This window comes from Cyprinus carpio, chromosome A13 (assembly GCF_018340385.1).
Source record: "Cyprinus carpio isolate SPL01 chromosome A13, ASM1834038v1, whole genome shotgun sequence".
In the NCBI taxonomy this organism is placed as follows: Eukaryota; Metazoa; Chordata; class Actinopteri; order Cypriniformes; family Cyprinidae; genus Cyprinus; species Cyprinus carpio.
The window spans coordinates 16,685,703-16,704,706 of NC_056584.1; the positions used below are offsets into that span (position 1 = coordinate 16,685,703).

The 19,004-nt window shown below is 37.7% G+C and overlaps 1 protein-coding gene across 7 annotated transcripts in view; it reads left to right on the forward strand.

Annotated features, from left to right (window-relative positions):
- The window catches only part of LOC109099567 (netrin receptor UNC5B-b-like), an 82,977-nt gene that overhangs the window by 49,615 nt on the left and 14,358 nt on the right, over positions 1–19,004 (forward strand). For all 7 annotated transcript variants that reach the window (XM_042769017.1, XM_042769015.1, XM_042769019.1 and 4 more), the window contains one exon: positions 18,610–18,834. In XM_042769017.1, the coding sequence (XP_042624951.1) occupies positions 18,610–18,834 (225 nt within the window). The remainder of the gene's footprint in view (positions 1–18,609; positions 18,835–19,004) is intronic.

A 19,004-nucleotide genomic window follows, 5' to 3' on the forward strand; every position in this document is an offset into this window, starting at 1 on the left:
ATTATTAAGATTAAGTACAGTCAATCAAACATATAAAAGGTTACACTGGTCAGTTTAAATAGACCGTAGTATACCGGTCCACTCTGCTGTTATGCCAAGGACGTTTTTGCTCATGTGAAGAGGATGATCTTTTCCGTCTAGTTTGCATTAAAAAAATAAAAAATATTATAGTTTAACATTCAGATACATTGCGAATATGGAAACATTTGGATATGTACAGAACGAGATGTAAGCAACAACCTCCAAATACATCTAGCCAAACCCGCGCTCGCTCGCTCGTCCTCGTCTGCACGCACGCATGCACTGTCACGATCTAATGCACTGTAAATGCAGGTTTTTATTTTAAAACAAATAGGCCTAACGTTACCGGAACGCAAAAAATCAACATTTTGCAGTACAGGATCAAATAAAGTACTGGTCATACTCGCATAAAAGGTTTAATGTGAAAAAAAGCGGTTCACTGACTGCGCAGCACAGCCACACGCGCCACAGTTACATTTGGGATAATTTTATTTTTAATACTATATAGTGTCATTTGAAAACATTGCAATTGCGTTTTAAAATACAACAACGAGCACCACGAAACCATTTAAAGAGGCGCATTCAGCGGTCTCCTTGACGGAAAACAGTCAACTAAGTAAAAAGATCTGAAACGTACAGCGCGCTCCCTTCATTTTATCAAATCATCATAATCACATCTATTCATTTTACAGTCCTGCTACTAGCATTTTATTCAGACTAAAACCCCTTTAATTTGGGTGAGAAAGCTTTTTTTCCGAGTGGCTTTTGCACATAATAATAATACCGCTGCAGACGCATTTTGCAGCATTAAGGTTATTAATTAATTTAAACGACGATCGATCAAGGAAATGATCAAATATTGACATCCCTAAATGCAAATGAGTTGGATGGAAACCTCGCTATTGTCTGCATCAAACCATGCTTCCGAACAAATGTCATTCACCGTTCTGGACTGCTCCAGGACAGCTGTCTCTCCGAGCACGGTGCTGTCTGTGAGCGGGGCGCAGTAATGTAGCCCTCAATCACGCTGCAGTGTTTGTGCGAGCTGCCACCTACTCCACCTCATTTACAGAGTGAAATTCTCTGACTACCTTTATCTCCCAGGACTGTTGTTGAATCTTCCAAAAGTTTTGGCTTGGGGTCCTTCACATGCGACAGCAGCACTTTCCACCAATAACACGGGGCTGCCCGCGGACGTGCCTGAATTTAAATCGGCGCTACTAAACACGGATATCGGCCGATGCCGATATATAAAAAAATGACAAATATCGGCCCGATATATCGCCGATCGATATATCGGTCGACCTCTAACACACACACATACTCACTCATGTCTGCAAAAATGCCGTCCGCATGTCAGTCACTGTTTTTGAATAATTTAAATCAGAGTGCTAAGTCACTAGACTGGGTAAACAACCAGTAATGTAAGTGAGAGGCATTATAGCCTGTAAGAGCTTTTTTACTGTTGTTTTAATGGAGATGGAGGACAGGAATGCTGTGGTGTCTACCTACTAGGTGAGTGCAGGAGAAAATGAAAGGTTATAAGGGGGTTGAGGGTGAGAGGTTAAATAAGTTAAATCTACAAGATGGATCGGAGCATTGGCAGAGGTAAAATAAATCCTTAGGAAAGAGCAAAAAGCAGGGTAGATAAAGGATGTAAACAGCATTAAGCTTCGCTAATCTGAACACAAGACACATTCACTTAGCTAAAGCCAATGTAGGGTCAGGAGATTGATGAAGTGCTCCAATATTGCCACCTTTCTCGCTCACTCTCTATCTGTTTTATCTATCTTTCATCTTCTTAAGTAAACTTTGGGTTTTTCTGTTAATTTCAACCTCCGGCTCCAACTTGAAGTATCTTTCCATCTCAACTGTGTGTGTGTGTGTGTGTGTGTGTGTAGTGTTTCAGCAAGGAGCGCCATTGGTGCTCTTCGTACCTGTTCTTGCCTGAGTGAGCACCAGGGGAACACTCTGATGCAAGGGGACGCAATGACAGAGCAAAGTGACGCCAGTCCTCCTGCTTGCGTGCTTGTCCGGGTGTGTATGTGTGAACTTCTGTGTGTGTCTGGCTGTTTACAGCCAACATATCACATCCCATCCATTCACGGGCATGAGTGATCATGCCAGTCTTTCAGAATCTGTTATGTACGTGGGATACGGGAGTGATACAGCATTGTGTCGGCTCGTCAGCGAGCTTCAGTCGGTTGTCTATTCTCACCGCTGTGCATCTGTGCATACACTGATATCTATGCGTGCAAGTCCATTGCAATGTGTCAGCTGGTTGCCGGTTTTACACATCTCCTCATGTCTTCATTAACATGACAGGGGTGCAGCATTGCTAAAGCATTTTGTCAAGAGATGCTGGGCTGTCACAACAAATTTCATAAGGAAAGCTCAGCGGCAGAGACAACAGCGGCCCAACACACCCCTGGCCGCGTTAAACTAATCCACCGAATTGCATCAATACCTTGTCTCTTTATTTTCCTCTTGCTTTCTTTTTCTGTCTCGACACTTGCTTTGTCTTTCCATGCTCCATTCTTTCCCATGGTTACTCAGACACGGCACACTTTTTCGTTCCCTCCCTCTTCCTGGTTCTGTCCTCCTCCTCTTCAACAGATTGCCTTATTCTGTTTCCACTGTTCTCCTTTCTCCTTGGTTACTTGAACAGCCAACCTCTTTCTCAGTCTGGTCTCCAAACTGTTGTTTCACTACAGGCTTCCGACTTTCTTTTCTTTTTTGTAGATGTAAGAATCTTAGGATTAGCTGCTGCACCATCCTTCCTCATGTTCTCCGGTGATTTCTGGGGTTGCTGGGTAAATTTCCCTTTCCTCCATGTCTGTCAGTCTTTTCTCTGTATCTTTTTAGCATCTTCTCTTGAGTCCTGATGTAATTTTGCTGGAAGGTTCATCTAGTCATATCCCTCTTTAGAGAACCCAACACCAATACAGCCTCACTAGCACACTGATGTTTGCTCTTTTCATTTTCTTTTTTTGTTTGTGTTGTTTGGATTTTGTGTTTTTGTTCTGTAGTTTTTTAATTTATTTTGTATCTGTTTTTTTTTGTTTGCTTTAATTTTACAGTATGTTTCTTTTATTTTGGTTACTTTTTTATTTCTATTCTGTTTTTGTTTTGTTGGATTTTTTTGGTTTTGCTCTATGTTTGTTTGCATTTCTGTTTTGTTTTGCTCCTTTCTTTCTTTCTTTCTTTCTTTCTTTCTTTCTTTCTTTCTTTCTTATCATAGTTTTAACTTGCAGTGCTCCTCCTTTCCCTCGTCACATGTGAAGCCACAAAATCTCAAAGGCAACTATTCTGATGATGCACCAGTACACACACACACACACACACACACACACACACACACACACACACACACACACACACACACACACACACCCAACTAGGCAAATACTCATTAAATGCATATAGTGCTGTAGCATTTAACATGTTTTTAAAGCTGTGAATTTATTTATTTATTTATTTTTGGCCACATTACATGTATGGATAGAATAATTCACAATTATCAGCTTTTGGCTGCTTGGATTTTTTTGTGAATGATGACAGCTTATTGTCTTAAGTCTAGGTTTCCACAGTACAGCATTTTTGTTGTGATGTGTGATGCATTTATATCACATGCATTTATACTATAATTGTAATTATTCCCAATGCATTTGATCTTTTTTTTCTTTTTCTTTTTTTGCGTTTTTTAGACGTTCCTAAGAAAGTTTAGGGTGCTTTTGGTCCACAATTTGACACTTGAACACTGAATCAAAAATTAACTAAAAATCTATAAGTGAGCTCCTCTGCATCTCTGTGGATATGATACTTGCATTTACCAAAATTCTTTTGCTGACTCTGCTTTTAAAAGAATGTGATTATAGACAAACAATAATCCACCACATATCACTGGCTCTGAATCAGAATAAATGAGACTGGTTTCAGCCTGTTTTGTGCATTTAATGTAACCTATTGGACTGAATCATGTTAATCTTTTATTTTTCGTTATTATTAGAATTTTTCCTGGTCAATACACATGCACGTACAAACCATTTTTATCTGTTTTGCCTATTCATTCTGTTTAAATGTCAGTGAATTATTGGATCTAACTGATAAATGTGAGAGTGCATTTATGAATGTTTCAGAAATGTGAAGTTTGAAAGGAGATGTTTAGTCTTTGACTCTTTAAAGCACAGAATAAGACTGAATGACTCACAGGTTGGTCTTCATTATAATCCACATCAAGTGAGTGTCTCTCAACATACCATTTTCTATAATTACCACAGTCTCAGATATGATACATTAAAAAAAAGACAATGAAGTCTGTGTCCATGGTTTATGACAAAGGTAATGTTGGGTATTACCACATCACTGCCTGAGGCTTGTGTCTGAAGACATCACGGGTCAGTGTTTAGACCGTTCAGCTCACCTCCCCAAATTTGGGATTTTACTCTGGTGTGTGCATGTCGTCCTCTATATTTCCTTCCACTGCATGGTAGTCAGGTGGAGTAGTTTGTTGAGGGGAGAGAACATTCCTGTGTGTGTGTGTGTGTGTGTGTGTATATGTGTGTGTGTTTGGAATAGAGTGGGTAATTGTAGGGAGACTTGAGAGGGCCTGTAATCACCCTGCCCTTAGGAAGGAATGCTGCTCATCTTCTCATCTAATTACACCCATTTAAAGCAGCCTGGCTCCACAGCTCAACTTGAGGAAGGGGTGGGGTATGTGTTGGGGCTAAAAGTGCACAGAAGGAGCAATACCTTGGTACTCTCTGTAGAAGTAAAATGGGCTCATACTTAGTAGAGTCTAGAACACATAGTTGATTAAATATGAAGAGATATAATTATATGCATATTCGAAATTATTTATGTCATTGCCTTTGCACCTTTGTGGAGACACACACACACATACATATATATATATATATATATATATAGATAGATAGATAGATACATACATACATACATACATACATACATACAAGTTCCCTTTTAATATAAATTCACATCATCATAGACACCTTAATTGAATAATTCTGACTAGTATGTCAGATGAAAAGACCTTTTTTATTTTATTTTAAATTTTACATGATATTTTGTGTCACAGGAGCTCTACTTGACTCCTAGATGAAAAGCTTCTTCCATCCAGATGTGACACTGGTTCTGTCCTTTTACGAAAAATCTCTCTTGAAAATTAAGTTCTGAAGAGAAATAAAAAGAGAGAGCGGTGGATGATGTTAAATTCATTGCAATGCTGTTCCACTGAGATCTGTGTATCAACTAAAGGTCCTCAGGGAGATCTAGTCCATGTGACTGAACATCATGGCAACCAGCCACACACATGCAGAGCAACTGGCAGCGGTGCCACCTTGCATTCTCACAGCTACACACAACGTACACACCCATGAAGTGCTATCACTTGACTGACACTAAGACCTGTTTGTTTCAGTGGTCGCTTTCACATGAGTAAAAATCCCTCACTTGATCTCACTCTTTCTTTCTCCCCTTGGTGTTTGTCTGTGGGTGATTGATGGTTTGGGGGTTCTCTGTCTGTTCCCATGCGGTGGGTGGTGTTGAGGGAGAGTGGTTTGCAGAGTGGGTGCTGCGGAATGGGGCAGTTATTGATGGTGGCTGATAAATGGGCTCAGTGGGGGGTGGCACCCTCTAGCTGTACCCTAATACAAAGTCAGCAGCACAGGAAGAAGAGTGCTGATAGGCTCTCCATCTTCAAGCCATTTCCATGAAATGTGTCAAACACCCATAGACACTAGAAACTCACAGGCATATTCAAATGGCAGACTGCGGTCCAGTTTTTTAAATTGGTTTGGTTTCTTGATCACAAAATTTTGTATTGTGTGTAGATATACATGTTTTAATGTTTGGAAGTAGTGTGAGCAGCACTCCCAAAAAACAGAGCAGTTCACACCATGAGCATTCAGGGTCATTTATTGTAATGATCTTTCGCCATTATATCCTCTAATATTATTTTATCTAGAGCCAAATGCGCCTCATTCAAGGCCTCCCTGTGTGCCTTGCTTCTCTATAAAGACACTACAGCACCATTGTGAGTGGCAGATGATGCACTTATTTTAAAAATGAAGCAGAAACACAGTGAGCATCAAAATAGATTGATACTTTTGCTAAAAACTGCAAAAAAAAAACAATGCTGCAAATATAGTTGTTTTTACCTATCGTACTCTGACAGTTCAAACCAGATTTGTGACAAGACATTTTTTCATCTGCATTAGCATTATTAATCAGTATGTTAAGAGCATTATAAAATAAGCATATAATTAGTAAAATTGGGAAAATTATTTGTAGACGGCAAGGAAAGACAACATAAACATTACAATTACTTGTTGGCTTTTTCTGCTCATGATGAGAGCATTTTGAACTCTTGAACCCCCATACATTATCTTTTCTGGGACATGGTCTTCTGCTTTCCCTAAACATAAAAAATAATAATAGCTTGATAAAACACCTGATCTTATATTTTATTCATATATAATTGGGCTAAACTGAGGATTTTTTTTTTAAATAGAAAAATTCTCAGAAGCCACTGGCCTATGGCTCTGAGGACCCAATATCCTGAATAACTTTGACTGTTTATATATATTGTCCGGACCTCCACTCGAAAGAACAGACCTCTTGGAACTTTAATTGAATACCCCTGCTCTAGAAACATACTGATTTAGGGTGATAATTGACCCAGAAGTGAAGATTTTTATGATAGCTTCTCCACATCATGTTGTTCCAAACTATTTTTATGACACTTTTATGATGCTTTGTATCCTATTTATACATATTTGTGCATATATTTGTGTGTGTGTATATGTATATGTATGTACAATCATGGCCAAAAATATCGGCACCCTTGGTAAATATGATCAAAGAAGGCTGTGCAAATTAATCTTCATTGTTAATCCTTTTGATCTTTTATTTGAAAAATTCACAAAAATCTAACCTTTCATTGGATAGTAAAAATTTAAAATGGAGGGAAATATCATTATGAAATAAATGTTTTTCTCAAATACACATTGGACACAATTATTGGCACCCCTATAAATTCTTAAGAGTAAAATATCTGTGAAGTGTATTCCCATTCATATTCACAATTTTGAGCACTCCAGGGTGATTGTGAACATGAAATTATCCAGTCATGGCTTCATGTTTCACAGAAATATAAATAGGAGGGAAAACAAAGCCCAAATTCCCTTAATCATCCATTATGATGAGAAAAAAAAGTATATATATATTTCTGATGTGCAGCAAAAGATAATTGAGCTTCAAAAATTAGTGAAGTGGCTATAAGAAAAAAGCTAGAGCAGTGAAAATTCCCAAATAATTAAGAATATCCAATCAACATAAAATGTTACGAAACTGCCTGTAAGAGTGTTTATATCGTCCTAATGCACAGTAAGGAGGAGAGTTTGAGTGGCTAAAAGACTCCAAAGACCACAGCTGGAGAAATGCAGAAAATAGTTGAGTCTCGGGTTCAGAAAAAAATTGTCAAACAGCACCTACATCACCACATGTTGTTTGGGAGGGTTTCAAGAAAAATTCTCCTATCTCATCCAAAAACAAACTCCGGCATATTCAATTATCAGACACGACTGGAACTTCAAATAGGACTGGCTTCTATGGTCAGAAGAAACTAAAAAATGAGCTTTTTAGCAGCTAACACTCAAGATGGGTTTGGTGAACACATGGATAAAAAGTACCCCATGTGTACAATATACTGCTGTATTTTTGATGTTGTAGGCCTATATTTCTGCTGGAGGTCCTGGACATCTTTTTGGGACACACGGCATCACTGATTTTATCAAATACCAACAGATAAAAAATCAAAAAGTGACTGACTCTGTTAGAGATCTTATAATGGGCCATGTTTGGATCTTCCAAACCGTACAAACACAAACCTCAAAAACAACACAAAAATAAGTCACTGAGCACAAAACCAAGCTTCTGCTATGGTCATCCCAGTTCCCTGGCCTGAACCCTATAGAAAATGAGTGTGGTGAACTGAAGAGAAGAAGCACCAACATGGAGCTAGGAATCTGAAGGGTCTGGAGAGATTCTGGATGAAGGAATGGTCTCTGATGTCTTGTCAGGTGTTCTCTAACCTCATCAGGCATTATAGGAGAAAATGTAGAGCTGTTAAATTGGAAAATGGAGGTTTCAAAAAGCATTGAATAAAAGGGTGCCGTTAATTGTGGCCAATGTGTATTAGAGAAAAACATTTATTACATAATGATATTTCCCTCCATTTAAAATTCTTATTATCCTATGAAAGGTAAGATTTTTGTAAACTTTTTAAATAAAAGATCAAAAGGATTAACAATGTAGATTAATTTGCACAGTCTTCTTTGATCATATTTACCAAGGGTGCCGATATTTTTGGCCATGACTGTATATATGTATGTTGATCACCATTCAGTGATATTAAGAACTAACACACACCACAACTGCTGTCATTAATATTCTCATTGGTAATTATGAAGCCTCGGGAGTGGGTGTGTCTGCGCCAGAGGGGCGGAGTCATGTCCAAGTCTGGACATGTAATCAAATGTATGAGCGTGACATGACGTGTTTCTTGTGTCTGTTTACACACCAACATACATCTTCCAAGAGACTTCGGCGTCTGTGAAAGTGCATGCACATGCTCCTATTTGTCTGGAAGCTCTTAAAATCATGAGAGCAGCATTCATGTCAGTTCAAATATCTGTTTTCCACAAACCCTCACCTATGCCAATCTGCCAGCCACCCTGGAGACTCATTCCGCACACATACCCACAAACACAGAGGACAGAAATAGCCCTGTCACACTAGAGCTTGTTAACATGCTAGATTCAATCAACGGCATGACATTTCTGTTGCCATGATGATTCCCTGAGCCATTATTCTTAGATCTTCATCTCGCACCTCATTTGAGTAGATGCATGTGTGTTTGTACATGCTAGTGTTTACACGATGCTGTGTGTGTAGTTGTGTGTATCTGAGAGAGGAAGCCAAGTGATAACAAGCTCTACTGTCATACAAGACAAGAAGCATTCATTCTGATTTAGATTTGAAAGGACAAAGAGACTGATAAAAGAAGGGCATTCAGGGAAATCCATCCAGGGTGAAATCTGTCTTTCATGTTTACTGATTGCTTTTTTGTGTGTGTGTGTGTGTGTGTGTGTGTGTGTGTGTGTGTGTGTGTGTGTGTGTGTGTGTGTGTGTTTTTGTATCTCTTGTCCTCTAACATCACTCAGTTTTTCTAAACAGGTTTTGCCTTTTCCTTTATGCAGTGTGCATGGCAATTTAACAAGTAAAGATGTACAGTTTGTGTGTGTGTGTGTAAACTCAGCGTGACCTTTTTGATTTGCAGTATTACCACTTTCTTTACTTTTGATGTGTTAATGGACCGCAAAAACCTGTCAATGTACACCTTACTCACCCGGTGTTTATATAAATGCACTCTATAACAGGCTGTGCCACTCTCTCTTCCTGTCTCGAGTGGTTTTTATCTGTTCTCACTCAATCTTGTCCTATTTCTCCTGTCCTCTTCACAACATTTCTTTGATTTGTTTCGTGTTCTTTCATGACACTTCTGTTCCCCATCTCCTTTTCACTTCACCCTTGATTCGCCCTCTCATTGTAGGCCCAGATAGAATCACTGAATGCTGCTTCTTCTTCTTCTTCTTTTTTTTTTTTTTTTTTTTTTTTTAGAGAAACTCACAAAATTTTGTGGAATGGATTTAAATATGGCCTAATATGTAATACTAGGTTTAAAAGACATTTATTGGTAGATGGAAGCATAAGCAATAAGGCAAAATATTAAATAAACTAACATGGAAGGGATGAAAAATGTGTAAAACAGATCATTATCCATTCATCATTGTCTCTTTTTAGTCCAACCTATGTACCCATTACTACAGTTTACCTTTGGAGAACTTGATGATGATGATGATGGTGTTGGTGGTTAGAACAAGAACACACACACACACACACACACACACACTTTACTTTTTGTTAAAATGATAAAGAAACTTGCAGTAGACCAGGCCACACTCAATGATATAAGGTGTGTGCCTGTCCAAAATTAACTTTTGAAATGAGTGACAAACTTTTTTTTTTAAATCAGTCTGTAATACTCACAAAGGCTGCATTTATTTGATCAAAAATACAGCAAAAACAGTAATAAAATGAAATATCACATTTTTAAGTTTTTTCTGTTGTAATATATTTTTAAATGTAATTTATTTCTGTGGTGGCAAAGCGGCTGATTTTGAGCAGCCAATAGTGTCAGTGTCACATGATCCTTCAGAAAGCATTCTAATATGCAGTTTTGGTGCTTAAGTAAATTTGCTTATTATTATCAATGTTGAAAACAGTTAATAGTTCTGTGGAAGCCATGATACATTTTAGGGCTATTTGATCAGAAGAAAATTCTAAATAAAATTCAAAATAATGGCATTTATTTAGAAATCTTTTGTGACAATTTCTCTTCACATGTCATGTCTGACACTTTTGATCAAATTAATACATCCTTGCTAAATAAAAGTATTAATATCTTTCAAAAACGTTTGAAAGATTTGAATGGTAGTGTTTGTGGAAATACCTTGTCTAAATTTTGTGCTATGTGGAAATTAAACTTCTGATGGTAAATTTGTGGTAGAAGTCGTTAGAAGATGTAAATATGTTGCGACGGATGTTTTCTTTGCATTTATAACTGTTAAATTAACTTACTAAAGGCAATATTCACTGCCAATGGATTTGAAAGTATTAATTTTGTACCCTGTGTGTGTTTGAAAGAGTTTGTGTGTCAGTGATGATGCAGCCATTATAAGATCATTTCTGTTATGACTACTCTACTGTAGTTGGCAGAGATGCTGAGAGAATATTCCTGTCAGCTCAGCTGTGTGTCACTTCCTCAGACAGCACCCTCATCATCAGCAGGATATAGCTGGCCTTTTACTGAGAAATAACTCAAACAATCATGTTATGTTCACTAGAGATTTCCCTCAGCCTGCATGTGTGGGAACAAAGTACAACACAAGAATATGAACAATGAGATATGTGTTACAGTAATTTTACCACAATAAATCCTGCAATTGTGGTAAATCATCATGCACAACCTTGAGTGGCATACACTAGTGCTGTGTTCAATACACATTAGATACTCTATTAATAGTGAAGTTGTGACTTTAATTGCTTTAGAAACGATGATGTTATCAGCTTCTTGTTGAGAAAGATAATGTAGCTTTTCAGCAATTAAGCTATTTTATTGATAAAATTGCGGGGCAGTGCTAAAAAGTTTGTCTAAACGCAAAAGAGAATGTCTGTGTGCACACGTGCGCAAAGTGATCTGTGTGTGTGTGTGTGTGACTAAATCTGTGTGCATGAGGTACAGTGAAGACAGCACATTAGTTTATAACTCTTCTAATTTTTATTTTAAATTTTTTTTTAAACATAGAGAGTGTGTTGATTTGTGCAATGATAACCTACCAGCAATGTTAAGATGATTTTAATATATTAGAATGAGTAAATTACAATATAAATTGTAGAACGAGTACATTATTATTTATGGGCTTAAAACAAGATGCAAACAATCAGAATATTGTAGCTGGTGGGAAGTGCACAATGTAAACATGAAACTTATGCCATTAACTATATTGTACTGTGGTACAGTTATGGAGGCCTTTAATAATGCAGAGGTCAACTGCCTGCTCTGCCAATAGTTAGCAACGGCTCTATGGCATGCAGTGTTTAATAAACAGCTGTTTTACTAAATTCATCTGAGGTAAAATTCAGTGCAGTCCTGTATCGTGATGCGTAATGTATCTTGACTTTGCTGGTGATACACAGCCCTAGCATACACTGAGTACGATATTTTTTTAATAAATGAATACCATTTTTTTATTATTCACCAATAATGCATTAAATGAATCAGTGACATTAAATGCATTTATAATATTGCAATTTTTTTTTTCTTTTTTCTGTTAATCAAATAATCCTGACATTTTTTTTATCACTGTTTCATTAAAAATTATTTCTGAATGATTATGTGACACTGAAGACTGGAGTAATGGCTGCTTTGCATCACAGGAATGAATGAGATATTTAAGTTATTTAAAATTGTAATAATATTTCACAGTATTACGGTTTTACTGTATTTCTGATCAAAATACAGTGAGCATAAGAGACTTCTTTCAAAAACATCAAAAAAATCTGGCAGTGAATTCTTTTTAAAAATAGCAATAGAATATAAACCAATGTTCATTAATAACAATAAGCACAAACACAGTTACCAAACAATATTGTGCATTAAATTAGCCATAGATTAAAGGGGTCCTATTATGCTTTTTCAACTTTAGTTAGTATGTAATGTTGCTGTTTGAGCATAAAAAAGATCAACGCATGAGGTGAATGTTGAGATAGAGCATGCTATCGAGCTCATCCGTCCGCACTCATCCACGGTTGAGTATACTTTGAAAGCTGTGTGGACGCGGCTGTGCGCGAGACGGAACGGTACGCCATGGTCATTTGCAAAGTTATAGACAAGTTAAAACTAGTATTGCTCTTTGTCTTTGCAGCGCAATGTTTGACCAAATGGGTAAAAAGTTATTTTTGTCAGTTACAGAATTATAGAATCACAGAATTATAACATTTATTTGAATTAATTATCGATCGTTTGTTAGAGAGAGAGAGAAAAATGACAGTTATGTATGTGAATTATCTGCGTCTGTGCGTCTCTCTAAACAAACAATGAAGCTGTGAGTTTAGTTACTTAAACAGTTATTTTAACCTCCTCGTTGCTGAGGAATATAATGCAGTGATCCAGTATCTAATCCATTTTATTAATAAAAGTAGCGGGGCAGCGTTGACAAGTTTATATTGGCCTACTCCTGAACGTTTCTGTGTGCGCAGCGGGATCTCTCTCTCTCTCTCTCTCTCTCTCTCTCTCTCTGTGTGTGTGTGCGAGTGATGTGTGTGTGCGTGTTTGTGTGTGTCAAAGCAGCGGCGCATTAATATTGAATTGGTAATTAAACAGACTTGGAACTACCTGAGCATTCAATGGTTTTAATGCATACCTGCCAGCCAATCAGAATCAAGAATTCCAACAGACCATGGAATAAATGAAAGTAAGATATTCTAAGAGCACCACAGTGCATAGTATACCTGTTGTAGCACATTGATTACTTGAAGAGTACATGTTGTTTAATTTAAATGTAACTTTTTTTATTTTAATGTAATACTGTTTTATTTTAAATTAAACAGTAATTTACTTTCAAATGCTAAAATTTCTAATGGGTCTGCTGAACTTTTTTGTACAAGTTCAAGTTGCATTGTTCAAAATACCTGTAGTAGCACAGCAGTGCATACCTGTTTACATTTAATTAAGGTGATTGGTGAAATCGCAATATACCGCAGAATATCGCAATAAATTTAAAATCGCAATAATATTGTATTGTAACACAAGTATCGTGGGGCCTCTGGTGATTCCCACCCCTAGTAAGGAGCATGAAATTTCCCGACCAGGCGCCAAATGGAGCCAATCACAACACACTGGCCCAGCTAACCAATCACAGCACATTTCGTATTTCAGAAGGCGGGCTTTTATTTGATACAGGAACTATTCGAGTCGTTCATTCCAGACTGGGGGGAGAGGTGTTGTAATAATGTAAAATATGTGAAACATAATGTGTTTTTCTGAACAACCTAGTATGAGAGCCTGTTCTAGTACACCCCCAAAACAAAATCAAGACTTTGTAAAAGAGCATAATAGGACCCCTTTAATATATTATTGAACAAATGTGTGAGAACGGGTGTCTGTAAATCAGCAGTTTTCTCCCTAATCTAATCAGACACAATCACAACAACGAGATATTGTTGCCAGTTAAGATGAATCATAACAGACTGAATTAGCTCAGGTTATATCAAACACTTGCAGATAAGTAACACTAGCTGTTTGCTGTGCAAATTACTGTAAAGTGGTAATTAGTTTTGAATTTGTTGAATGTGTTTTTCTGTTTCGTGTTGAGTGCTGTAGCATGGGTTTGAACAGAACATCCTAAAAGAGAAGTTCCCACTCGTGTCATTTCAAACCTGTCTGGCCTTCTTTCTGCTGTGGAACCGAAAAGAAGATATTTTGAGAAATGTCTCAGTTTTGTCCATATGATGGAAGACAGTGGTAACCAAAACTGCTTGTTTAACAACATTTGTCAAAAATCTAATTTTGTGTTCCACAGAAGAAAAAAAAATGCATACAGGTTTGGGGTGGTGTGAACTTTCCCTTTAAATGATCTGTCAGAGCCATTTCAAATCCTCAATGTATTTGTCAATAAAAATGCGAATAGAAAAGTAGTGAAATCTACTTGAGCACTCTAGTACTTAAGGTCTCTGTGGGCAGGTTTTTACCAACCATTTTCACTGCTTGAGGTCTGACCGTTGAGAAAAATGTTGATTCTCAGCAATGATGAAGTCTAGATCCTCTAGGTTTCAAAGCATCATTATAAGACCTGCAAAGTTGAGGGTGAAGTTGAAGTCAATATATGTATTATGTGGACTGTAATGACAGCCTTTGTAAGCTTATGATAAAGTGTGACTCCCATGACTGCAGACTTTCTGGAGCTAGCAAAATTACAGTCTAACACCCTCCATGGCTTCTTGAGTGAGAGTCGCCATTCTTTTGTGTTTATTTTGTGACTTGCATTGTTCTTTTGTGTGTGAGAGAGACAAGATAGGTCCAGGAACATTATTTATTTTAGGCCACATCATTGTTACCCGTGTGTGTGTTGTCCCTGTGTGTGCATTTCTGTTTCTCTTCTATCGCAATCTTAACTCCAGAATCACTTCACACACATCCCAAACTGCAGCTGCCTCTGTTTTGGATGTTGTCTTGTTTTTGTGTTCAAGAGTGTGTGTGGATGTTTACACCCTTCCCAGAGACCTAGATCTGGGAGGCTTTGGTCCCGGCTGTGTCTTGTCTATCATTACCGTGATAAAAGACCTGCAGTCGGGGGCCTCTTAAGAGCTTCTCTCTTTTTAGGAGTGCCGGAACCATTCCAGCTAAATTGTGGGCTGCCAAAAGGCCTGATGGGTATTCATATCTGCTCTTCAAACTAAATGTGAGAGCATTCTTTGTAAAGTTAGTGCCCGGTGCAGGGCCAGCAATTATGTTTCAGGCAACCTATGCTCCCACTTATCTTATTTTATTATTTTATCTTTATATACTTTTTTATTTTTTAGCCTCTTATTTTATATGTTATGTTATTTTATTTTATTTTACCCTTGTTCTATTTATTTTTATTTCTTCTTTTATTTAGTCTTTTATTGTCCTATTTATTTTCAATATTTTCAATATACACAGTTACATATTTTCTACACCTTATTTTAACAAACATGCTAATAAAGCTTTGTTGATAGACAGACAGATAGATCTATTATAGACAGATAGATAGACAGATAGATAGACAGACAGATAGACAGACAGACAGACAGACAGATAGACAGATAGACAGACAGACAGACAGATAGACAGATAGACAGATAGACAGATAGATAGATAGATAGATAGATAGATAGATAGATAGATAGATAGATAGATAGATAGATAGATAGATAGATAGATAGAAAGTCTGTATCTCTCTCACTGATTCTGTCTCTTTCACGCTGATTTTCACACATGCTTTGTCACCCAAAAGATCCTGCATTCTCACACACACACGTATGCACGCACACACATGCACGTGAAGAACTCTAGTACACATTCTCACTCAGCTTCTCTCCCTGTTTCAACAAAATGTCTTGCTTTTTTTTTTCTCTCTTTCTGTACGTGACAGGGAATGACAGGCTATGTTTTTGCATGATTTTCTGTAGCAATCGATGCTATATGGAGGTAGTGTGGAAAAAGAGAAACACAATTGCTTATCGACAGAGAAGTCAAAGTCTGAAAAAGACAAGCTGACAGCTGTCGGAGGAGAGAGCGACACAAAGAAAGGAAAGGAGAAAAGGGAAGAGAGAGAGATGGGGAGAAAATATAGATGCAGAGTTAGTCATTGGCACAATACACTTTCATGATTGAAAGGGAGAGCGTTATTTGTGAAAGAGTTGAAACGATTGAATGTTTCTGTTAACAAAGTATTATTAATTTTAATGCTTTTTTAGTGACGTGAAGAGTTTGTAATGGTGACAATTTTATATAAACACCATCTCAAGATATTGCTTGAAATGTCAAGAGGATGATTTGTATAGTTTGTGACTGTGAGTAATAGAGCACTTTTTATTTTACTTACTTCACCTGTTGTATTTTATATTTTATTTTAACTGTTGTATTTTATATTTTGTTTTAACTGTTGTATTTAATTTCACTTGTACTTTTAACATTTTAGTATTTTTATATTTTGTAATTTATTTCATTTTCTATATTTAAATTTTTTTCAGTACTGCGAGTATATGCATTTGCAATATTAATATGCGAGTGTGTCTTTATGTTTTCTGGCTGTGAGCTTGCAGAAAGGACGTAGCTGTCACAAAATGACACAAAGCTGGACTGACACTTTCCGCTATAGGACCGTCTGGCCTTGCAGACACTGACCTGTCTGATGTGTGTGTGGGTAAATTAGATTTTATTGTGTGTAACACACAATAACACTACACAGGGCTTCACCTATTGCAGCATGTCATTGTCAAGTAAAATCTCAAGACTCTGTGTCCTAATATTGAGATATTTTCATTTGGCTATATTAAGTGAAGCAGCATTAAAGGAGTAATGATTTGGAAATATTTTTGATAATGCATTAATGTATTCTGCTCTTTGGTCATTGGTCAAGCCTAGTTTATTTGCTCTTTTCCTGTCCTCCTTCTAACCTCCCCTTCTATCTGTCTCTCTTTCTTCCTCTTTTCTGCCCTTTGTGTTCCTCCTCCTCCTTTGTATGTGAAAACACCCTCCCAAATCCAATTTTCAGCTTGCTCTTTCCTCACCTCTTTCACCTCTGCAGTCTACGGACAAGTCCAGACCCCTGTACCTCTCACATACTCTTGTTTCATCAAAAACAGAGGCACACAAAGACGGTTGACCCGTAAGTCAGCCTTCAGAGCACTTATGATGCTTCCTCCCCACCCAGTCTCTCACGCTCTCTCCATTTCTGTCCTTCACTCTTTTTTCTTTGCATCCACATTTCATCATTTATTGAATTCTGACCAGGTGCGAGTTTTGGGGACACTTAACCCACAACCTGTTCATAAGCTGATGTGTATGAGAGTAATATTTCTAGCTTAAGCCATAGTTTGAATTTTTTTTTTTGAAATTGGTGGTATGTTTGGTTTAATTTAGTGATTTCATTGACATGGAAAATGTTCAGACAAGGGACTGTATGTGTACACACACTCACATATACATGTTATATATTTCTGATCAGATTGTGTTTATTTGTTCAAATTCCAGTAAAGATTGTGAAATATCATTACTATTTAAAATAGCCATTTCTATTTTTAAGTATTTTAAATTTAAATTATTCCTGTGATGGCAAAGCTGTTGATTTGGAGTCCAACCTGACACTAAATTATATTCCTGCCCTGCAGAAAGATAAGCTATGCCGTCAGAAATATTTTAGTCACATCATTACAATGCCAGTTGATGACAGTTGTACATGTGTGATAATTAAACTCAAGCAGTGCCTTCAACTATGAGAGCCTTTGAACGTTTAATGGGTGAACTCTCCCCTGTCACGGCCAAAAGGAGGTGTCATCTCCATCAGAGTCTTATTTTTGTTTGTAATTGCCTTTGTAGTCATTTGGGATTATGCCTGTCAATGAGAGAGCTACTCTGGGATGAATTTTTAGCCTTGACGTTGACAATTATTTCGTTATTGCAGACCAGGGAAGAATAGAAATTGAAAACAAATGTAGTGCATTAAACTTGCATTGAATTGTGGGGGGGGGACCCAAGTACATTTGCTTATCTGAACACATGCTTTCAAGTTTTAGCACATTATCACTGTAGTATAATTAAGGTTAGTCAAAAAAAAAAAAATAGCATTTCACAGTTGACGAACCTCAAAAATGTTCAGCTCTGAGAAGTGTGTGCTACAAATCACAGAAAGTGCAAACCAACAACTTTCCCGTTTTGCCCCGTGGCGCCGGTGTCTACAGAGCTCATTTTCACTCTGTAGTCAATAGCCTGTGTAGCTTTTAATGCTTGAAAGGTTAACAGCATTGTCGTGTTGGAGGTGACAGGGTCTGGGTGCGGAGCCGTGAAACACGCAGGCCCCTGGATGAGCTCTGTGCTGGGAGGGATCTGTCACTGGGAAAATGTCAGGGGATAATGTGTGATCACTGGGCGTTTCAATGGAAGGTCAAGCTCCCCCACCTTCATCTTGGCTCTGTGTGGACTCCCCAGGGATGCTATACTGAGCCAGAGACTAGCAAATGCTGTATTACTAGACTACACTTGAAATGTCAAGGACCGAGTCTTTCTCAACATACACCGACTGTCTCACCATTAGCCCTGAGGCCAAACTCATTTGCTGTGACAAATATATGCTTTTGAATACACACTTGCATAAACTGTACACATGTTCTTACCTCCCTCTCTCTCTCTGTTTTTTATAGATGGCAGCGATTACAGCGAAGTTCTTCCTGACTCATTTCCATCTGCCCCAGCCGAACCGTTGCCGGAATTCCAGAGCGAGCCAGAGGATGCCTTCATAGTAAAAAACAGGCCTGTCAAACTTTCCTGCAAGGCTGCTCCGGCCACGCAGATATACTTCAAATGCAATGGAGAATGGGTGAACCAGAATGACCATGTGACCAAGGAGAGTCTGGACTCTATCACAGGTAACGTCTGTTATATGGACAAAAAGTATGTGGACACCTGAACACAAGAACCATATGTGCTTGGACATTAATAGGCATTAGACATTATAATTCATCTCAAACATGTCTAGTGGGGTACAGGTCTTGGCTTGGAAAGGTTTCTGTGTACTGTAGAATAGGCCACTTCAGAG